This window comes from Heloderma suspectum, chromosome 5 (assembly GCF_057233095.1).
Source record: "Heloderma suspectum isolate Gila_16-S chromosome 5, 16-S_ref, whole genome shotgun sequence".
Lineage (NCBI taxonomy): Eukaryota > Metazoa > Chordata > Lepidosauria > Squamata > Helodermatidae > Heloderma > Heloderma suspectum.
In genome coordinates, this window is record NC_139462.1 from 9887047 (window position 1) to 9910591 (window position 23545).

The following is a 23545-nucleotide window of genomic DNA, read 5'->3' on the forward strand; positions in this document are numbered from 1 at the left end:
GGGGAAGGCTGTATTAACGGCTTTCTAGCTTTTCTCTTCTTGGGCCTCTGTAGTCCTTTCCAGCTAGCTGCTGGGCTTTCTGGATGGGAGTGGTGGTCAGTGGAGGCTGGTGGCTCTGATGTCAGTAGGACAGTGAATCTGCTCTGGGTTTCAGTCAGAACGTTGGAGAGCTCCTTTAGAGTTCTGATTAAAACCCAGAGCGGATTCACCTGGATAGCTCCTTTAGAGTTCTGACTGAAACCCAGAGCGGATTCATTACCCCACTGACATTGAAGCCACCAGCCCCCACTGGGGGTGATCAAAGGCCAGGGTCCCAGGCCAACAAACTCTTCCCGGCTGTGGTGTGCTTCTTGTGCCCCCCCCAGCCCTTCCCTGGCACGGCTCCTGCGGGCTCCCCTCCGACTGCTGCTTCCAGCTCACCCCTCATCGGTGTGCACCCCAAACGCCTCATGGGTGTAGAGGCCCTCTGGTTCCATACTGAGCTACTTTGCTTTTAAAACCAGGCCTAGCTACCAAGTCCTTGATCTTTAGGCCCCAAAGTGTGTGTTTTGTGGTTGCCAGAGAAGCAGAAGCCGGGCTTGCATCATTCCTTTGCTCAGCATGTTTTCACGGCATGCTGTCTGGCATTTTTTTCCTTGACCACAAAATTGCCACCTCGATAGGGTCTATATGTCTATAAAAAGAAGCATAAAGTTAAAAATTCTGTGCATTTTCTGAAAATGGCATCTCTGATGACCGGGCGGAGGCCTCTGTCACTTCCAAGCCTTTTATTCTCCAGGTTGAGAAACATTTATATTCCAGGCTGGTCTTGCGTACCCTCTCAGTGTGTCCCACTTACACCGTTTGGCTCTCCTTTTCGGATCTGCCAGTCCTTGAGCTTCTGACGTTTCTCCAGAATTTATTGCTGTGCTGGAGCAAGGGATTGAAAAGGGTCTTAAGGAAAAGGGGGAAACGGGAGCAGAGAGAAAGAGAGAGGAAAAAAGAATTGCCAGCCTAATGCTGTGACCCCGTTTATGTGTCTTTCCTTGTCAGGTTCCTTAGAAAGAGAGCTTGGACGGCATGCAAAGTAGTGAAATATCTGCAGAGAGCACTGATGATCCTCTTAGTAGTGGCCTACGGAGAAAACGACAGCCGCGAATAGTAGTTATTGGTGCTGGGCTTGCGGGCCTCTCTGCGACAAAAACTCTCCTGGAAAACGGTTTTACGGATGTGACTGTCCTTGAAGCATCTGACCGGATTGGAGGCCGAGTACAAAGCGTGAAGCTTGGTAAGGAATGGCCTTCATAGACGGCTTCTGCTTTGGCGTGCTTTGCATGAGGCAGCAGGGAACGGCGCTGCTGGATTAAGCCTGCGAACCACTTGGCCCAATGTTTTGTTTCTCACAGTAGTCTGTCAGGTGCCCAGGGGAAGCTCACCAGCCATTAAGAGTACAGTCTTCCTTGTTGCTTGTCCCCGGACCATTTAATATTCCAAGGTTCACTGCCTCTGAACCTCGAGGTTCCATGTAGCTATCATCATTCCCTCTATTTCCGATGTTTGGAGGCGAGTGCCATTGCTTATGTAGCCAAAACAGTACCATTTAGGCCCAAGAGTGAGATATCAGCAGGCTTAAGGAAGCCCTGAGGTTTGCAGTAGTTTGAAAAACTATTAGAAAAAGAAGTCTAAGAGGGAGAATTACCCCCCCCCCCAACATGCAGAAAAACATTGAGCTGTGGAGCCTCCGGCCTTCCCCAGCAGAAACACTCCACTCTATTGTTTAAGGCCCCATTTGTTGTGGCTAATAGCCCTTGATGTCTAATCCCTTTTTAAAAGGATTAGGAAAACATATTTTTAGAGAAAAAATGACTTGGGCTAGTTTCGTTAATGGACGATGTCCTTTAAGCCAGTTCTACCACCCTGCCAAAGATCCCACGATTTACCCTGGCTCCCCCCCCCATCATTTTTATGGATGAATGTGCAAAGGTCATTACAGTTCTTATCTCAAGCATGGAGGCAGAGGGAGGGTGAGAGATGGCTTTATTTCCCACAGGCCTTTGTTTTCCACACCTGAAGCCCTTGCTTCAATGAGGCTAAAAGTGCAGTTGGACAGAATGCTCATTGGCATTAGAAATATCTGCTCTTCAGCATTTGCATTCCTATAAATAGCTGAGATTCAAAGGGGTGGGGTGGGGAGCTGGGCGAGTCTGTTGCAGCAAAAACAAAGCAGTCTTGTGACCTCTTAAACCAGACTAACAGATGTATGGTGGCAGACCATGGACTAAAGCCCACTTCATCAGATGCATGAAGTCGTCTCTTCCGTTGGCAGAGAAATCTATATCCCAGGGTGTGTGCATGCGCCTTTGTGAGAGATGTAAACAGTGGGACCAAGAATTCTTAAGCCTGGTGAGCTCTGCATAGAAATGTCACAGACTGGACCTCTTCCATTTCATGGCTTTATAACTGTACCATTTATGCCACCTTCCTCCAGCCTGGCACCCTCCCGATGTGTTCGACCCCAACTCCCACCATCCCCAACCAATGGCCATTCTGGAGGGGAATGATGGGGACTGTAGTCCAACATGCCTAGAGGGCACCAGGTCGGAGAGGGCTGGTTTGTGCTTTTGTCCTCTCTGTCCATGGATATAGATTTATCAGCCAACCGAGGATAACACACCTTTTATTTTACTTACTTATTTCATTTCTGTACCACCCAATATAAAATATATAAAACAGTAAAACCACAGTATAACAATACAACCAGAATAAAACCAGAATAAAGCTTAGCAGCAGTGTAGTAATCTAAAATGCAGATTTAAAACAGCAAAGCTTTATGCCACAAGAAATCTGTTAGTCTTTGTGGTGCCAAAAGGCACTCTGGGTTTTTTTTTCTTCAGGGGCAGAAATACCAAAAATACCAGCATATTTCACCTTAAAACTCATCCTGCTTTAAGAGAATGGGGGGATGGGGGGAAAAACTGCACAAAAGCCAGGAAACAAAAAAAAGTGCTTGGGGGAAACAGGGTGGGGTCATTGAGGAAACCCCGGAGGGCCAGATTGCGACTACTGGAGGGTAGGATTTGGCCCCCAGGCCTGAGGTTCTGTACCCCTGCTTTAAGGTGCCACAGACCTCTTTTGTGATTTTATCTGTTCCACCAATAGCTGAATGAAACCCCTGTGCACAGGGGCAGCATCGCTCTCTCAAATGGTGGAATCATGTGAGGAGTGCCGACTGCTCTGCAGCCAAAATGGGGCCATTGTGAAACAAGAGGGAGGTATTGGTATGCTTACAGTATCCTCAGGTTTTTCAGAAGTCCAAAAATGTTTTAGAGAAACCCCCCAAAGGGAGCAAATTCCCCTCACTCTCAAAAGCAACAGAGGGAGGACTGAGTATGCTCAGCGGCCATGGAATGTTAAGTGTGTGTTGCAGGGTGGGATGGAACGTACAATCCCAAAAGAGGGCATGGCTGGCTGGTTGGTGTCACCCTGAGCAGGAGCCCTCTACACTACAACTTTTTATCGCAGGGCCCCCTTGTACCTCTGAATACCCAGTGCTGAGGAGAAGCAAGAGGAACGGGCTGTTGTTACTTCCATGCCTTGTTTGTGAGCTTCCCCAAAGTGCCTGGCTGGCTGCTGTTGGAAACATATTGCTGGATTAAATGGACCCTTTCTCTGATCCATCATGGGCAGGTCTTTCAGGTGGAACCCCTGGCCCCTCCTCCACCAGTTTCTTTTTGAGACATATCTGTTTTGTGTGGAACTTTGCTATTTGTCAAAGAATACAACATCCTGAGCTTCACAGGTTTCCTGAGTTTTTAAAAAATTCCTAAAGTTTCTAGACCTCATGGTCCCTGCCATACATTTTGGAAACATCTCCATTTCCTTCTGGCTCTCCTCTTCTTGAATGAAAACATTTGAGGCTGTTTGAAAACCCGAGTCACGTGAACAGGACAGATGCCGCTAATAATAAGCAAATAGGTGCAAGGTATCCCTGATTGTATTTCCTGGTTGTATAATTTGGATTGTATGAGTAGAGAATGCAGCTAGCCCTGGATTAGGTGGGCACGGATTCAAAGTGGCCCTTGAGAAAGTGGAATGCATTTCTGCTTGCCTAAGGCAGGGCTCTGATTTTTGCTGAGTTCCACCCTCAGCTGTGGCTCCCTCTTGCCACAGTGCACACTGTTCTGGAGGGGCCCCTTAAAATCAGGGGGGTCTTTTCCGAAAATGGAACAGGCTGCGGTGGGGAGGGGTCTGTACAGTCAGGGACTGCGTGCTCTGCAGTTGTGCACAAATGCAGACATCAGTGTTTTTGCATGGAATTCAGCAATCTTGCACTGGAAAATCCCAATGGAGAACAGTTCCTCAGCCAGGCTTCTGCCCAGGCAGTTTACAGCACCAATTGTACTTAGCTTAAGGTATGACTTTTGTCAGTGTAGCCCCAAGAAATTGGTAGCTTAAGGCTTTTAGGAGCACCACCAATGAAAACCTGAAACTCGGGTATAGGGATGGGCGGACTCACTACCGTCCGGTTTTGCCAGGTGTTTGCCAAGCTGCTACTCGTTCCACCTGGACCTGCTCTCTGAGCCTCCACACTCACCCAGGCCCACTTGCTGAGCAGTTGTGTGCCCCGCAAGCAGGTCCAGGAGCCACCAGTCCTCTTTGTGAGCTGCCATTTTGCCTTAAAATGGCAGCTTGTGGATTTCCGGAATCTACTGTTGGGAAAGGGTGCCATAAAGGAGCCATTTACGCAATATTACGGGCATGAATGGACCATTTATGCCAGTAATTTTGCGTGAATGGTCCTTTACAGCTGCCATTTACGTAACATTAGTTTATGGAAATCCCCAAGCTGCCATTTTTACACAGAATGGCGACTTGCTAAGAGGATAGGTGGCTGCCAGGCCCGCTTGCCAGGCCCGTGGCTGCTCGGCGAGTGGGTCCGGGTGAGAGCGGGGGCTCGGCAAGCGAGTCTCGGGGAGCGAGGTGTGCGGGGGAGTGCACCAGACTCTACCCCCTTCCCAGACTCTCGTGCCATCCGTACTCGGGTGTCCCATAGCTTCCCCGCCAGTGTCTAAGAGACTATGCAATAACCTTTTCAAATGCGACATCATATTGGCCCCATTCTTTCTAAAGCAGATGAGGTTGCTCTGGATGGTGCAGAACATGTCCTTGACGGTGCTGCAAATGACTTCCTTTTCCGCACCTCGTAGCCTTCCTCATGGCAATGAAATTGTCTTCCTTTTCTTTTTGGCTGCGCATTGTTTTATTAGCCGGGGGGGGGGGGGGGCTCTAGCCATCTCCCTTTTCCTCCTTTTTTAGCCCAGCCCTGACATCACGCACTACAACACACTTGATAAACAAGCAACAGTAAATTAAAGCCTGGACATCTGACGGGCTTTCGTGAGGGAAGCGGACAAGAAAGGATGCCCTACAAGTCCAGCATCCGGCTTTTCAGTTGCGAATTGCAGATGCTGCTAAACTCTTGGCACTGGCCTTGGAATGGGAAATGGGTCATAGACTGCCGATACGCCGAGTCAAAAATAGCCCCCCTGGCTGCATGTGCTGCCAGACAGGAGGGAAATACTCAATATTCCAAGCCCTTAGGGGGCCATCATGTCGATCAGCGCACCTGTGGAACGTTTCCTGGTTGTGGTCTTTATATATCGAGAGAGAGGGAGAGAGAATGTAAAGGCTCCATCCACAAACAAGGGGATTAGAGCCTTGGAAAATGGCACGCCCATCCAGATTTCTCATGGTGATGCTGCCCATTTCCTTGCTTTGCCAGTGCCTGGGGGATTTGTGCAGGGAGGGCTCTGTGTATCCTGCAGTCATGCATGAGTGCAAGCATAGAGAGTTTTTGTGCAGAATTCAGCCTTCCCGTGGAGCCTGAGGGTGAAAACCCCCACCCACATGTGAATTAACATAGAGCACATAATGCACCAAGATGTTCTCCTGCGCAAGCCCTGTTGGGAAAACAACAATGGTGTTCCAGCAGCAAGGATCATACCTACCAAACAATGGAGATCATTAATCCTATCCTTACAGTGAGTGAATGGATAGGGAAAATATGTGGAAATTTGCTCTCATTGTTAAATTAACACATTACATGAGAACAAAAGAAAAAAGACAATAGGGCCATTTTATAATGAATTCAGTCTCATTTATTGATGGATGGAGGAAGAATTCCTTGCATCCAAAAACACACTGGTTTTTTTTTTTATGTTTTGAACCCAGTGATTATTTGATTTGTTTTTAAAATTGTAAGTTTTCCTCCTCCTCCTCCTCCTCCCCCCACTTTCTGACACATTCCCAGGGAAATCAGCACCTTCTCCCAGCTCTGGGAGGAAAAGCACAATGGAAACAGGTAATCGTAGCCTTCAGATAAAGTGCCTGCACGAGTGCTGCAGTTAGCATCACTTTCAGTGGGAGCTGGCATGGGGAAAGGTAATTCCCCCTCCATGCTTCTGAGGGCCTTTCAGTCACAACTGAGTGTCTGCCTTGGATGTGATTAACTTCACACTTTGATGCTGGGTGCTTAACGCCAGGCTCATCTGCTTTGAGGTGTATTGTTCTGAGGAAGATAGGTTAATTGAATTTCAAATGGTCCAGGCAGCCTGGCCTATTTTTAGCTTTGCCTGTCCCTCTCTGTGTTCTGTGCAGCTGCTGCTGTAGATGGAATGAAATGCACACGGTCAGGTTTTGTTCATGGGGCTTCGGTGGCGATCTTAAGTGACTCCAAAGTGGTTGATGCTTATTATGCTCGTTATCGTTAACCGGATTGTGCTGACCTTCCTGCAGAGCTTCTGTGCAAGCGAAGGTTCATTGTGGAAGACCAGATGCTCCTCCTGCTTACAACGTGCGGGCCTTGCATGTCCAGTACACACAACAAATCCAGGAGTGTTAGTGCCCCAGGGGTAGTCGAGGAGGGTAGATCTGCATACACAGTGTGGTTCCTTCCCCTGCTTAACAACTGCTCCCCACTCCGTACATTGCTGCAAGCTGCATTTTAAGATCCCCTGAGTTTAAACAGCAGCAGTAAATGTGGCAGGAGGGAAAACCTGCTTAGAGAAAGATAGAAAAGGGCATTTTCAGGGGTGCCGGTGTTTCGCAAACAACATCTGTTGCTTGTCCCATTCCTGTGTTACTGCTGATTCTTTTTTGCTTTCCACTGGCTGTGTTTTTTTTTTCTTTTTAAGGCGGCCCTTGTCTTTTTCTTCTAGCATTCTAACTTGGGACTGCCTCCTCTCCCCCCACCCCCTTGTAGAAAACGCTACTTTTGAACTGGGAGCTACGTGGATCCATGGTTCCAATGGAAATCCAGTCTATCATCTAGCAGAAGATAATGGCTTACTTGAAGCGACGACAGATGATGAGAGGAGTGTGGGCCGTATCAGCCTATACTCCAAGAATGGGGTGGCTTATCACCTCACCAACAACGGTCAAAGGATCCCGAAAGATGTGGTTGAAGAATTCAGTGATTTATACAACGAGGTTTGTATTTAATGGCACTAAAGATTTGTCTGGGCAGAAGCACCAGCTGCATAATACGTATACAGCAGAGGTCGGTCACCTGGGGCTCTCCGGATGCTTTGGACTACAACTCCCGTAATCCCTGAGCATTGGCCATCCTGACCTGGGGCTTATGGGATTCCAGAGCATCTGAAGGGTGCCAGGTTTCATAAAGGCTGGAAGAGAAACCATAAAGGCCTCATGTCTTTTAAATGTACTTTGAACTAGCAGGCATTGAGCATATGATGACACTGACGTTATCCCAAGGTTCGACCATTGGCTTGGAAATGTTTACTGTGACTGTCAGCTGCTTCCCCAGGCCTCCAGCATGCTTTTCCCCAGCCCTCTTATCGGAGATCCTTCCAAATGGAGGTTCTGGGAATTAAACCTGGGACCATCTGTGTGCAAGTCATGGGATTTGTCATTGGGCTACAGCCAGTGGAGGCTAGTGCCTCCAATGTCAGTGAGGGAGTGAATCCACTCTGGGTTTCAGTCAGAACCAGTCAGAACTCTAAAGAAGCGATCCAAGGTGTGGAGTGCCTTGGAGAGCTCCGTTAGAGTTCTGACTGAAACCCAGAATAGAGTCCACACCCCACTGACATCGCAGCCACCAGCCTCCACTGGTGACAGCCTCTCCCCTTTAATTCAGTCATTCCTGATGCCATCACAGCCTCCCGAGGAGCGTAGTTGCTTGATTCTTTGGAGTCGCGTGGCTTTTCTGTCCTTGGTTTTTCAAAGATTTTGTTTGTTCTTCTATAGCTGCTGACTGTCAGACCCAGCTCCTGCCAGCTTGAAGGGGACGAGGTGGGGGTGGCCAGTACTGGGTGGAGCCAAGGTAGAGGAGAACACGAGGGGAGGTCAGCCCATCGCAGGGAACGTTGGTTGCAGAAGCAGGATGCCTTATTGCTCAGGCCAGGTAACAAGGTTGATTGGGGAACTTTCCAGAAGGGTCAAGCAGTCCTACATGATCTGCTTGGGATTTTTGCTGTCATGAAACATCACCAGGTTGAGATAGGCTGCCTTCTGGTTTCCGTTTTTATTTCGGGTGACATGCAGCCCAGTCCTGTGCATGCTTACTCAGAAGTAGGGATGTTGGAGGAATCCTCCAGGGGTGGAGTTCACTGAACTTTCAGCTGCTCAACTCTCCAGACTTTGGCTTGCTTACCCAGGAGCTAGCCCGACTCGATCTGCATCAAGTTGAGCTGGCGTGCGGATTTTCCACGGTTTTTTCCCCCTCGTCAATAGAAAGTTGAGCAAATTGCAGGCATAATTTGCACAAATTCCAGCAGTAATTTGCTTGATTTACAGAAATTCCGGCTGTAATTTGCATAACTTGTGCAGTGCAAATTGCAGCCACGTTTGGTACAAATTACGCAAATCACACCCTCAATTTGTGCAAATTACACTCTCAATTTGAGCAACTGTCTGTTGACAAGAAAAGAACAAATGCAAAAAGTTCCTGGATTTTCGGAAAAGCCCACCTCTCAGCTCATGAATGCAAGCCGAGGTAGGCAGGCAGTGGGGATCCGTTGGGCCCCCAAAGGGCTGGATTTTCAAAGGACGGACATCCCTATTAAGAAGTTAATCCCTCCAAATTCGATGCTGCTTACTCTCAGGTAACTCTGCCTCTTAAGCGAGTTTTAGCATTGAGTTTCCCTGTCTGCCTGAGTGTGAAGGGATAGAGTATGGGGAGTGCTTTTGATATGTATTAGTTAGATCCTCTTAGAACATTCCTAGCACCAATTAAAATGCTGGGAATTAGGGTCATGCAACTGATTTAAGGTCTCCCCCCCCCCCCCCCCCGATTCAGATTCTTCAGCTGCTGGTTCAGACAAGTGTTCAAAGTTTTTTTAAAAATTGGCCTCTTTGGGGGGTGGGGTCCACTTGACACAAAGAGAACACAGTGGGGCAGTAAAAACGTGGCGGTGGTTGATTTAGCCTCTGGCCAGTCTCTGACTGGAGCTGCATGTGGTTTTGCTTGTCTTGTGAATGTGTGATCTGCTTACGGTCAGCAAGCAGCTTATGAAGGCCATATGGCATTATGCTGAGGCCAGGTTTGCAGCAGCTTTCAGGTGTTTCAGCTAGCTGTGGTTTTGACCTCTTCAGATTGGTGGATGAGGGGGGTGGCGCCAGCCAGAACAGGCCAGGCTGTTGAACTTTTCATGGCACCATTCAGTGGGAGCAGAACGGGACTGGGGTTGACCGCCTCCTCAACTTTTGTTCCCTTCAACCTGCTTCTCTCCAGATGTGTTGGACTACAGCTCCTAGATGCTGGGAGTTGTAGTCTTAACACATCCGGAGGGCACCAGGTTGGGGAGAAAGCTGCTTTAGTTAATACTTCTGGTTGCAAGCACCTGTCCCTTTGGCATGTTTCTGTGGCTCCATGATCAAGGTCTCGCCACCCATCTTCACCGGCTGGTACCCTTAAATTGCTGGCCATCCAAATGGGATGCTGAAGCAGAATTTGCCATTCAGGTTCCAGCGGCTGATTCGTCAAGGGAGCACAACCTGTTGCTAGTTTGATCTGGTTTGGGTTGAGGTACATGTAGCACTTGAGAATGTTCAAGGAAGGGCTATAGGAATGCAAAGTAATGTTATGGTTAGCATTACAAGATTCATGTGAAAGTTCCCTTGGGTTTCTTCTGAATTCTAGGAAAATAGTTCATACACAGATGACCAGAAACAGGCAGAGAAGCATTCATGGGTCAGACTTCAATGTTTAAAGGCGTGCCTAGGGTACACTTCTCTTTGAGATAGTCAAGCCGTGTCTGGGTTGTCCCACTTCAGGCTGCAGGCAAGGGTTCATTCGTGTGGTTGAATGCTCCTCCATACAAAGAAAAATTCCCTACATACAGAAAGCTAGCATCTCAGGGACAAGGTTCCTCACTTGGCTTCTCCCTGATGTGCAGGGTGATGTGATTTTTTGTTGGGGGGCGGGTAGTGAGGAAACATTCAGTCAGTATGAGCTCTCGCCTGCTTACATGACACAGGTACAGCTAGGGATGGCGGAGAATTTCTCCACGAATCTCCGGGAGGCCGAATGCCAACGCATTCGGCCCCCCGAAATTAGTGGAGAAACGCCCCCCCCCCCGGATGGGACTTACCTTTGGCGAATGTCCCTGGTGCTGGCAGCTCCCGGTGGCGGTGCAGCGGCGGCGGCGGCCAGTCTTCCGACCGGCAGCCGCTGCCGCCATTTCCCTGTAAAAAAAAAAACCTCAAGCAAACGTGGTAGGCTACGTAAAGATTTACGTAGCTTATCACGGCTAGATTTTCAAAAAACACCATGATAGGCTACGTAAATCCTTACGTAGCCTATCACAGCTGACTTTGGGGGGGGGGAAAGCACGTACACAAATGGCGGCGCCCATGGGCGCCGCCATTTGCGTTCCTTATTTGGGCACGTGTAGTCTATGTAAACATTTACGTAGACTACGGTGAAAATAAGGGCAACGCTATTTGCGTTGCCCTTATTTTCGTCGTAGTCTACGTAAATGTTTATGTAGACTACACGTGCCCAAATAAGGAACGCAAATGGCGGCGCCCATGGGCGCCGCCATTTGCGTACGCGCTTTTTTTGTTTTTTTTTCAAAGTCAGCCATGATAGGCTACGTAAGGATTTACGTAGCCTATCACGGCTGACTGCAGGGAAGCAAATGGCGGTGGCTACGGCCGCCGCCATTTGCGTCCCGGCCAGCAAGGAGTATTCGCGGCCGGAGGGACGGGGCGCCTCCCCCCCGGCCAGAATTTCAGATGGAGGGACGGGGCGCCTCCCCCCCGCCAAGAATTTCGGGGGGAGGAATGGAGCGCCTCCCCCCCACCGTGAAGCAAGCTGCGGGACCAGGTAAGGGACTTTCGTCCATCCCTAGGTACAGCCCAGCCCAGCGAACCGATCTGCTGTAGTGGTTAAGAGTGTCAGACCAGAATTGAGGAAGTGCAGGTTCAAATCCTTGCTCAGCCATGGGTGGCCATAGGCCAGTCACTTATCTCAGTCTTCCCCAACCTTGCATCCTACAGACCTTTTGGACTTCAACTCCCATCAGCCCTAGCTAACATGGCCAATGATTAGGAATGCTGGGAGTTGTAGTCCAAAAGATCTGGAGGGCACCAGGCTGGGGAAGGCTGCTCTCAAAGTCTTGGCCTACCCTACCTTGCAGGGTTATTGTGAGGATAAAACGTGAGGAGGACGACGACATGTACTGGCTTGAGTGGAAAGGGGAGCTCTCAGTGTAATACAGTAGATGTGTTGGACTGCATGCTTCCTGGGAATTATGGGAATCGCAGTTCAATAAACCTGCAGGGGATGGCTGGTGTAATGAATAAGTTCCAGATTTGCCATCTCAATGAGAACGCGATCTGTGTTCCATTGATTTCAGTTGGGCTCAGGTGCTCCTGCCTTTCTCCGGATCGCTCCAGCTGCCCTTGCATCATTTCAGCTGCTGATACAGCGTGCCTTCTGTGTCACATCATTTATTATGTATTTTATTTATAAACAACTTTAATATTAGACAGTACTCAAAACAGTATGCACTATACAAGATACCTGCATGTTGCAAAAAAAGCACATGGACAGCCGTTCAAACCCCACTAATGGTGGCAGGGGACAAACACTATGACGAAACTGCAGGGAAAAGCTGTGAACAATATTAAAAGTAGATGAGGAGGAGAACATTTGCTGAAAGAAAAATATTCCCCCCTTCCCCCGATGCCTCTGCGAGAGCTTGGTGGGCCTCTCTGGGAGCAGATGTGTTGGACTACAACTCCCATCCTTCCCAGCCAGCAGCGGTAATGATGGGAGTTGTGGTAATAAAGCTTTCTATAGATGGCACCTTCGAATGTTCAAAGTGCTTCACACGCGCATTCAGTTGTCCATACAACAACCCCATAAGGTAGGTCAGTATTGTCGTCTCCATATAGGAGATGGAAGGTTGAGATTCGGAGAGAGTGGCGGAGGCGAGATTGGGACCGCAACTTCCTCATTCATAGCTCAGTCTCTTAGCCACTGTGCTCTGCCGGCTCTCAACAGGTATTCCCCCCGTCACAGGACAGGTAGATCATTTTTATTCTTGTATTTTTTCCCCCAACACAGAAATTCCTTGCTGAAGGCCACCAGTGCTGAGCCAGGGATTGTGGAGCTCTTAGTTTCCTTCTGGTCCCTGTGGCGATCCAGTTTGGTGCCCGCCATAGGTGCTCAATTAGAGGGTGGTAGTGGAGAGGGAGGCAAAAAGAGAACAAGGCGATCATGTGTGGATGGATGGAGGAACTGCAATTCTTCACTCTGAGTCTGCTCTGGGTTGTTAACCCCTTTTTGTGTGTGCTCTCCCTCCCTGTCTCGGGACAGGTCTATAACCTGACTCAGGAGTTCTTCCAGAGTGGTAAACCAGTCAATGCTGAGAGCAAGAACAGCGTGGGTGTCTTCACGCGAGATGTTGTGCGCAAACGCATCAAAGCGGATCTGGATGACTCGGAGGCAGTCAGGAGACTAAAGCTTGCCATGATACAGCAGTACCTTAAGGTGAGGCACTCAGGCTGGGGCTTTGCTGGGGAGGTGGTAGCCGAGGGCTGTGGGCAGAAAGTAGAGCTGGATTGACTGATAGATCTCTGGGTGACTTGCAGTAGATCAGCAAGGATTTCTGACTCCCCTTTCTTTTACAATAGCAGCAACAGAATGACTCCCCACTCCCCGCTCTGCCCCCAGATTATGCTGTCGTTTCTGTTCAGTTCTGGTACTCAGAACAATTTCTTGGCCTCCGGATTCTTTCATTCTAAGTGCACGTCTGTTGAACTAGGCTCTGGTTGGTGGATCACAGGGTTCTAGTCAAAAACAAGGCAGGCCCTGCAAGCCTGAAGTCTGCCCACCCTTGCGGTAGCACAGCCGTCCCCAGCCTGGTGTATGTTTTCAACTACACCTCCCATAATCCCCTAGCCCGCATGGGGAAGGCTGCTGTAGCACTATATATAGTGCAGGTTGGAAAGAGCAATTCGACTAGAGCTATGCACAAATGGCTTCTCAAAATTCACCAGCCTATTTGTGGGCAGAGAAATTGGGGGGACAAACCAAATGTCTCCTAGGGGAAGATAAATTCTCCCAACAGTTTCTCACAGATAGGGCTCACTATCAGCAGGGGTTGTAGCACAGCTTCTTTCTTCTTTCCTAAGGGTTTTTGGTTTATTGCACTGCTTCTGCAGGTTGGAACAGCATCAACTATGTTGAGGCTTCCACTTTTCTGAGGCAGAATTTTGAATTTCTTTTTTTGAGCATACTTCATCACTGCGAGGTGGCCAAGGGTGCTGTGTGTGTTTTCTCTTCCTGTTACACATCCTTCCATTACTCTGCAGCCTCCCAGGTTACCTGCCATTCCTGAACTAAAAAAAGCCCCTTTGGAGGAATTACCTCATGATGTCTTCCTCGTGATGGCTTTAACTGAAGTGTGGGAAGCCAAGGAGGCTACAGGCTGCCACAGAGATTATTGTACAATGAATCTCTGTACACTCCATGGCCTCCTCATAAGTAAATTAAACTCCATGGCCACCTCCTAAGTAAAGTAAGCACAAGAATCCCAAACCCAATCCATGATAATTTCTCCAAAATTTCTTCTTTAAATTTCTTTTTGAAAGCAATTTCTTTTCTATCAAACTGAATGAGAATGGTCCAAAAAAATGTGAGAGAAATTTATGGCACAGCACTATATTCGACACAGAAGCTCTACATTGAGGTCTTCAGCAATGTGTTGTTTCAGTGTCTCGCCTACCACCCCACCTATGGAGGTTTGAGTTAGATCATATGTGAACATAGCTCCTTTACACCTGAGCCCAGTGCAGCAGCTTCCAGGGTCTCCAATGAAGGTTTTTTTTCCCAGCCCCACCACATTACCTACTCCTGACAGTGCAGGATTATTGGTTACTGAACTATTCCCCAGGTTTAAGGCCAAAGTAGATGTGCTGGGTACCCATCAGCATATCTGCCTCATTCACATACCAGGTGGCCCAAAAGTAGGTATACAGTTGTTTAGAATGTTGATGGGAGGGGGAGAGAATGTGTGAGTAGAAGATGTGTGGGTGGAGTCAGAATGACAGTTGGGAAGAGTGAGTGACAGGGAGTGACAGTTAAATCAGTTAAGTGTAGAGAGTGAGGGGAGTGAGGCCCTTAAGTAGGTATACAGTTGTTTAGTTGTTTAGTTTGTTTTTCTGATATTGTGAATGATGGCAGCAAACTTGAGTCAAGAACAAAGAAAGTGGGTTCTAAAGCAGTACTGGAAGACTGAAAATGCCGAGCGGGCGCGCACGGTGTGGCAAGAAGCATCTGACACTCCTCCACCAACACATCTGACAATTTATTGTCTTAGAGATAAATTTGAAGCAACAGGTGCAGTGGCTAATGCACCGAAATCTGGACGTCCTAGGACGTCTATGACAGAGGAAAATTAGATGAGAGTCGCTCTGACATTTGTGAACAGTCCGAAAAAGTCCACACGACGTGCATCTAAGCAGCTATCCATACCTAGAATGTCCTTGCAACGCTTAATGCGTGAACTGAAATTGAAGCAGTACCGTCCAAGACTGTTACATGGTCTTCTGGAGGATGACCCAGACCGTTGGTTGCAATTCTGTGAGATGATGCGTAACCAAATCTCTAACGAACCAGACCTTCTTAATAAGATCATCTGGTCAGATGAGGCTTCTTTCAAGTTGTCAGGCCATGTGAACAGGCATAAGTGTGTTTATTGGGCAGATGAAAATCCTCATTTGACTATCACATCTCAACTGAACCAGCCAGGCGTCGCAGCATGGGGTGCACTGTCCAGCGAAGGTGTTGTAGGACCAGTTTTCTTCAATACAACTGTGGATAGTAACAAGTACCTAAACATGTTACGCGACGTGGTAGTGCCACATCTCAGAACCAAGGCTAACTTCGCCGAACTGCTCTTCCAACAAGATGGGACACCTCCTCATTATGCTTTTGCAGTAAGGGACTATCTTGACAACACCTTCCCACAGCATTGGATCGGATGACGTGGCAGCATTGAATGGCCGCCACGTTCACCCGACTTAACACCAATGGACTTTTTTTAGGGGGGTGTAGTAAAGACTAAGGTTTTTGAGAGGAATCCCTGGACAGTGGATGAATTAAAAGAGTTCATCTCGGAAGCATTTATGGACATTGATGCAGACCGGAATTTGTGTCGTACTGTGTGTTACAGTGTTCTGGACAGGTTCGAGGAATGTTGCAACGTTGATGGAATACATTTCGAGCACTTACGAGATTAAACAGTGTTAAACAAATGTAAATGTAATAAACAATGTAATAAAATGCAAATAAACTGTACTGTATACCTACTTTTGGGCCACTCTGTATAAAGTGTGTGTGTGTGTGTGTGTGTATGCTTTTCTTTGCATGTGAGGGAAGAGCCAGTGTGGGGTTGTGGCTGGAGTGTTGGACTGGGAGTTGGGAGATCAGGGTTCTAGTCCCCACTTGGCCATGGAAGCTCACTGGGTGACTTTGGGCCAGTCACAGACTCTCAGCCCAACCTACCTCACAGGGTTGTTGTGATGATAAAACAGAGAGAGGAGGATTATGTACATCACCTTGGGTTCCTTAAGGAGGAAAAAAGTGGGATATAAATATAATAAATAAATAAAAGGGAGTGAAACTTGTCCTCTTCTTCTCCTGACCTGCCTTGGCCTCCATCGCTTTAATTAGTTTTCTCCCAGCACCAGTGGAGGCTGGTGGCTCCGATGTCAGTGGGGTGGTGAATCCGCTCTGGGTTTCAGTCGGAACCAGTCAGAACTCTAAAGGAGCTATCCGGGTGAATCCGCGCTGGATTTCAGTCAGAACTCTAAAGGAGCTCTCCAAGGTTTTGACTGAAACCCAGAGCAGATTCACCACCCCACTGACATCGGAGCCACCAGCCTCCACTGCCCAGCGTGTCTCACTTCCAGTATCAGATCCAGCACGGTTGAAAATTGCTCAAAGGAACGGAATGCAGCAAGGTAAAAAGGTGCTGGTCATGGGGGGAGGTTTTCGTCCCTCCCCCTGTGCACTCCTTTTCATGCAAAGAATACTGTCCCCCCTGCCACACATATACTTTATATGTGAACGAGGCAGCATACACACAAAATACACATGGTTGTTCCATCGTCATTAGTTTGGTCCTTAGTCTCACTCTTAAAGCATCAGCATTTACCTTACTCGATCAAGGCCAAGGTCCGTCTGGTCCAGGATCCTCTTTCCACCAGGGGTTAGGTTGATGCCTTTGGGAAGCTGAGCATGAAGGGGTGACCCTTCCCCTATCTGTTGTTCCTGGGATCCGCTGTTCATTTACTGCCTCGGCCCATGGATGGAGGTTTTATTTAGCTGTCATTGTCCACTGATCGGCTGATCCTCCATTAAACTGTCTAGCCCTTTTAAAAGATCATCTAAGCTACTGGCTGCGGCCACGTTATATTATCCCTGTTTTGCATCACCACTAGGAGGAGAAACAGCCCCATGAAAATCCTTGTTCTCTGCCTGCTTCGTCCTAGGTGGAAAGTTGCGAGAGCAGCTCTCACAGCATGGACGAAGTCTCGCTCAGTGAATTTGGGGAGTGGACCGAAATCCCCGGGGCCCACCACATCATCCCGTGCGGCTTTATGAAGATCGTGGAGATCCTGTCCCGTTCCATCCCGGAGCAGGTCATCCAGCTGAACAAACCTGTCAAGTGCATCCACTGGAACCAGTCCATCAGCAAGGAGATAGAGCGAGTGGCTGACCACAACAGCGACCGCATGGAAGAAGACGACGCGGGCTACCACGTCTTCGTGGAGTGCGAGGACTGTGAGTTCATTCTGGCCGACCACGTCATTGTGACAGTGTCCTTGGGAGTCCTGAAGAAGCACCACGAGAACCTGTTCTGCCCCCAGTTGCCGGAAGAGAAAGTCCTAGCCATTCAGAAGTTGGGCATCAGCACCACAGACAAGATCTTCCTGGAGTTTGAGGAGCCCTTCTGGAGCCCCGAGTGCAACAGCATCCAGTTTGTCTGGGAAGACGAGGCAGAGGCAGAGAGCCTCACCTACCCAGAGGAGCTGTGGTACAAGAAGATCTGCAGCTTCGATGTCCTCTACCCGCCGGAGCGCTACGGCCACGTGCTGAGTGGCTGGATCTGTGGGGAAGAGGCCCTGATCATGGAGAAGTACGACGACGAAACTGTGGCAGAGACCTGCACTGAGGTGCTGCGTAAATTTACAGGTCTGTGATCCTCTTTCCTTTGGGGTCCAGGGAGCTAAAAGGCTGGGCAGGGTTGGGACTGGATGGGAAACGAATGAGTCGCATTTGGCCCTGCCGTGAACTTAGCGGGTGGCTTTGGGCCAGAAACTCTGTCTTAGCCTCAGGCTTCCGCCAGCAGTACGGGGATAATTATAAATGTCTGAAGCTGTGTACTCTGACTGGCAGCGATTCTGCAGGTGCTCTCAGGCAGAGACCTTTCCCGGCCTTGTTACCGAGAATTGTTCCACGGGAGATACAGGGAGTTCAACCTTTATAGACCCTTTATATGCAAAGCCTGCACTTTGATATGCAGCTCTGGCGTCTTCCCATGTCGACTGATCTTCGTAACATATTTGCTGCAAGGATTTCTGAGATTGATTGATTGATTGATTAATTAATTAATTACATTTCTATACCAACCAGTAGCTGAAGCTGTCTGGGTGGTTCACACCAATGAAAACCATAAAATACAACATGATAAAATACAATATCAAAGTTTAAAATGACAGTATAATATAAAAATAAAACCAAAATAAAACCTAGCAGCAGGTTTAAGGCAACAGAAACTAAGGGTGCAATCCTAATGGATCCGCCCTTGATACTCATAAGCCTCTGAAACTGGAGGCTCACAAGCATGCAAAGTGGAATGGGAGGTGTACTGCGCTTCCCACTTTGCCATTTAGCTAGATGGGTGTTTTCACATGTCTAGCTAAGCATCGAGGAGGGGGAGGGAAGGAGGCTGAGATGGGTGGAGATCCAATGTAAGATGTCCCCTCTCCCATCTACCGGCATGCCCTTTCCTTCCCCTCTGAGCTTGTGTTTGCAAGCTTGTAGAGGCAGCTGGCGTGGTTCTGTCCATGCCAGCTGCGAGTGGGAGGGGGCAGGGAGCTCGGATTCCTGAGTCCAAGGTTGAAGTGCTGTCCCCGGCCTTGGATCCAGGAATTCAAAGTGTCCTATGGCCCCCCAGATGCTGTCTAGGGGCCATAGGATTGCTCTCTAAAAGGCTAAAATGCCTGGGAAAATATGAAGGTCTTCACCTGGCTCCAACAAGAGCACGATGTTGGCCCCAGGCGATCCTCTTTGGGCAGCTCATTCCACAGCTGGGTGCACCTCTGAAATGGAACTCGGCCCTCATGCTGAAAAAGGTTCAGCATCCCTGACCTGGAGCATCGTTCCTCGAACATTCTAGCTGCAGGAAGCTTTTGTCTCCATGTTGCAGAGGATTCTAGTCAGGATTCTAGGGAGGGGATGCTTGGTACATGGTCAGTGCCCTACATAAACCCCAGATCTGCCATGCCAAGGGGGAAATACCTTCCGGGGACTTTATTACTGATCTTCTCATTATCGAGGAGCCTTGAGGAGCTTTCCTGGAGCCTGGAGTGCAGTCTGACCATGGCTGCTCTTCCTGCCCTTGGGAGAGTTATCTCATGAACTTTGCAGGCACTCTGAGTTAGATCTGGCTTCTGTGATCTTCGCCTATTCACGATCACTTGTACTCTGTGTCCCTTTCATTGCTGAAATGATTCAGCTATGGGGCTTTGATTTCCCACGCAAGTTAGCATAGTGGATTGTTTGGTTTTGCTGTCGAAACACTCCAGACTTGAGCAGCCTATGAACCATTGGCAACTGCAGCACTTAGTAAATCTGATTAAAGTGGTGTCCCGTTCAAACAACTCGATGCCTTGTACACAGGCCTTTGTCAACTAAGCTCTCTGGGAGATTTTGGGGGAGCCAGAAGCTTCAGGTTCACAGGATTCTGTGGTAGCTTGTGGCCCATGCTCTACTAATGCAGTATTGTCCCCGCCCCAGATGATGTTAGCCGCACTGAAAGTCCCAGACGTCTTTTTGATCTCATGTTGCTGGCGTTTTACAATATTGCTCAGAAGTCTCTAAAATGGAGATCGAGCTTGGGAAACCCTTTTGATTTGGGGCCATGTTGCCAGGCGATACCTTTGCCAGTTGTCTTCGCCAGAAATCATGGGTTGTGGGCCGCAGGGCTCCTGAAATGTGGTCGACAGTGGCGGCCCCATTTCCACGTTTGGCAATCTCCTGTCTCGGTGCAAAGAGAGAGATGGGCACCATGTCACCTCTGGTCTTGCACCTGCCTTTGGAGGCTTTCAGATGTGGCGAGACGTCTTGCTGCTTTTGAGGGCCCGTGGAGCTCAGTGCAATGTCAGGGATAAGTCCTTGCCTTTCTTCCAACCGTGAATTTTCGGAGAAGGGTGTAGTCCCTTCCCCGGCCCTGTGTGGAAGTTTGCAGGCACTTTGGAGGCCTTTTGAAATAGCCATGCTTTTGTTGTTGTTGACATTTTATTGAAAGGTGTTTTTTTTCCAAAAAAAATTTATGTGTGGGTTTTTATCCTGGTTTGGAATACCCAAGTCAGGTTTTGGGTGACATAGCAGAATTCCATACTTGAGCTTGCGGGAGACAAGCCACCTTTTCAGAGAACATCAGACTGCAAATAACAAATAGGAAATGCTCTCGGGCAAGAAGCTTGAACAATATTTTCTGCTGACCAGCACCTTGACGTATTAATTCAAGGATGTCATCAGACATTTTTAATGAGCTGAAAAACAGGTTTTAGGGGAATAGTCTCTTGTTGTTCTCCACAAATATATCTTTGATCAGTGCATGACCGAAGGAAATCTTCAGGTTTCTTCAGAACAATAGCTAGAATAATAACTCTTTTAGTAACCCCAAACCTTTAGCAAACAATATCCCTAGGTAAAATAATCTTTGCTTACAATGGGATCTTGTGTGCTTGACAAAAATTTCAGCTGCTACACCTTATAAGCGTTTTCTGATGGGCAAAACTAGAAACTTCGGGCTTTAGGTCAGACTCAACCCTTCCAAGTCAGGAAATCACACAGGCCTTTAACCTAATATGAATATAAGATAAAAAGATAAAAATCCACATTCACCCTCCTGAAGACAGTTCCACGTGAGGGGCATAACATGTAGAGATGCTGGCCACGTGTCATGGAGTGTCTGTGTGGCAGTGCTACCAATTCCAGGAATATGCATTGTTGGTGTGAAGACCCTCCACAGATTTGAGGGATCCACGTTGTAAGTCTCTCTCTAGGTTACATCCTCTTTGCCCATCAATGGAATTCCCGCCACAAGGATGTATTTCTTGACTGCTTACACATGGCCAGTGTAATGTCTCTAGTTAATATTAATAAGTGTGTGGGCTTTTCTATAGCCAAGGAGGCCTTTGGTTTGCTGCAAACTTTTCAGTAGGGCTAGCAGGACAGCTTATCACCGAGACGTGCATCACAATATGAAAGCATGCTGAAAACAAAGCCATTTGATGTTCTCCATTCGAAGACTCCTTTTAGATAGCTGGGTTTCTGGTGATGTGCGCTGTTTTGGGCCTTCCGTCATGTTTACATTTTCCTAGTGGCTTTGTTTCTCTCTCTCTTGGTTTAGGGAATCCAGACATTCCAAAACCGCGGCGGATCCTGCGATCCTCGTGGGGCAGCAATCCCTATTTCCGTGGCTCCTATTCCTACACTCAAGTCGGGTCAACCGGAACGGACGTGGAGAAACTTGCAAAGCCACTGCCTTATACCGAGAGCTCCAAGACGGTTGTAAGTACTCCCTGGAACGGAGCTTCAGTCAGAAGTTGGAAATACTTTTGCAAGCAATGATTAGTCAGCTTGAGAAACGTGGGTTGAATCTTCTGACCTCTAAAAATGATCCCCATCAAACACATCACCACCTAAATGTGCAGCTGCGGGGCTGGGGGGCTCATGGGCAGTGGATTGGTCAGGGTCATGGGGTGTGGCTGGCCAGCATAATCTTGCTCCTCCGTCGTGCATTCACCAGACACAGAGCGGGATGTGGGGTTTGTCTGCAAAGGGCAGGGGTGGAGAACCTCTTTCATCCGGAGGGCTGAATTCCATTTCGGAGACGTTGTCAGGGGCCAGTGGTGGGTGGAGCTGAAGGCAAAGGGAGCTGGGCCAAAAATAGCAGCATATTTAACTTAAAGGCCTTACTGCCAGTAACTAAGCTTTAGGAGACATTTATAATGAGGGAAAAACAGTGTAAAATCCAGGAAGCCATCAAATGATTGGTGGTGGGACTAGGGAAAGGGAGCATGGCCATTTGGGGTCTGCCAGAGGGTTGGACTGCAACTGCAGGAGGGCCACATTTGGCTCACAGGCCTGAGGTTAAACTTCCCTGGCATAGGCCTATACTCTTTGAAGACTTCTTTGGCTGTAGAAACTTACTTGCAGTTCTATCTACTGTTTAAATTGATTTTAATTGTACACCGCCCTGAGATCTTAATGATATAGGGCAGGATATAAATGTTTCAAATAATTAAATAAACAAACAAATATCTGAATGTGTTAGTTCCTTGCCCTGTTCTCTTCAAAAGCGTCTTTTTAATGTATTTCCCTCTCTCTTTCCCTCCTCCCTTGCTTTCCCTGCCCTGGATCTCCAGCCTATGCAGGTGATGTTTTCAGGTGAGGCCACCCACAGGAAGTATTATTCCACTACCCATGGGGCTCTACTTTCTGGCCAGAGAGAGGCAGCTCACCTCACTGAAATGTACCAAGACCTCTTGCAATGCAGGAATTGAGAGGCCTGGACTATCAGAAGAACCACTAACTCGTGATTCCTTTTACAGTTGCGTGTTTAAAGAATTCTTTTCTTTTTTCTTTCTTTTTCTAAATAAAAACTAATAATAGAAACATTTTTATCTTTTTATATTAAAAAAATGTCTTAACCATTTTAACCTGTAGTTGGTTGATTGTAGTTTTTTTTTCATGTACTGTATTGTTAACGGGAAAGGGTGCTCCTGCTGTCTGGGTGAAAGCTGTTTCTTTTTGTGTCATTTGATTTCTGATTGCCCCTCTGGTGCTTCTTTTGGAGGTATTTCTCTTTCTCTCTCCCCCTGCCCCCCCCCCCCCGGCCGTATTGTAAGTGCCTTCTATATTTCAATAAATGTTGTAATAACCACCATGCTCTTGTGAAGCTTGAGTTCATTTCAGTGGGGTTTGTGCAGAAGACTGTGCCGCTGGATTGTGCTTATTCTGTTTGTCCAGTTGAGTGATGGAATACTCCATGGTGGTCATTGAGGCATTGACTTTGGCCTTGCAGAGAAATTCACAAAACTTACTAGCCTGCAAAAAACTAGCCTATCTGCATGTCACTGTGCTAGTCATATGTGGGCCCCAGAGAAGAAGTGAACAAACTCTTGTAAAGCATTCCTTCCTGTTCTTCTGGAAACATATGACTAGTTAGCTGTTTGCATTTGTTTGCATCTTAGATGTTGACAAAATTTGTGCTTACCTAGTTCAAAATACTAATTTTTCCAGCTTGTAATACTTGCTTGGGTTATGAAGCAAGAACCATTATGAAGTGAACACCATTTTCCCCCAAAAGTTCTTTCCTAGCTTGGATGATAAACTGAGCTGGGCATTCCCCTTTCTCCCTGGAGCCTTGAGCACTTCAGTGGCAGCTTTCCATAAGAACATAAAAGCCCCGCTGGATCAGACCAAGAGTCCATCTAGTCCAGCATTCTGTTCACACAGTGGCCAACCAGCTGTTGACCAGGAACCTACAAGCAGGACACGAGTGCAAAAGAACCCTCCTGCCCATGTTCCCCAGCTCCTGGTGTACATAAGCTTACTGCCTCTGGTGCTGGAGGGAGCACATGGTCATCAGGACTAGTGGCCATTGATGACCTTCTCCTCCAGGTATCTAACCCTCTTTTAAAGCCATCCAAAGTGGTGGCCATCACTACATCTTCAGGTAGCGAATTCCATAATTTAACTATGCACTGTGTGAAGAAGTCCTTCCGTTTATCTGTC

General features: G+C 48.0%; 1 protein-coding gene across 3 annotated transcripts in view; it reads left to right on the top strand.

Moving 5' to 3' along the window:
• The window catches only part of SMOX (spermine oxidase), a 61769-nt gene extending 39073 nt beyond the window's left edge, over window positions 1-22696 (top strand). Inside the window, exons 2-7 of one of the 3 annotated variants that reach the window (XM_084855352.1) lie at window positions 1033-1267; window positions 7241-7467; window positions 12824-12997; window positions 17005-17707; window positions 21156-21316; window positions 22174-22696. In XM_084855352.1, coding sequence (XP_084711478.1) covers window positions 1060-1267; window positions 7241-7467; window positions 12824-12997; window positions 17005-17707; window positions 21156-21316; window positions 22174-22311 — 1611 coding nt within the window. In that variant the 5' untranslated portion in view covers window positions 1033-1059 and the 3' untranslated portion in view covers window positions 22312-22696. The remainder of the gene's footprint in view (window positions 1-1032; window positions 1268-7240; window positions 7468-12823; window positions 12998-17004; window positions 17708-21155; window positions 21317-22173) is intronic. The other 2 variants (XM_084855353.1, XM_084855354.1) reach the window with 2 other exon arrangements.
• The last annotated feature ends 849 nt before the right edge of the window (window positions 22697-23545 follow it).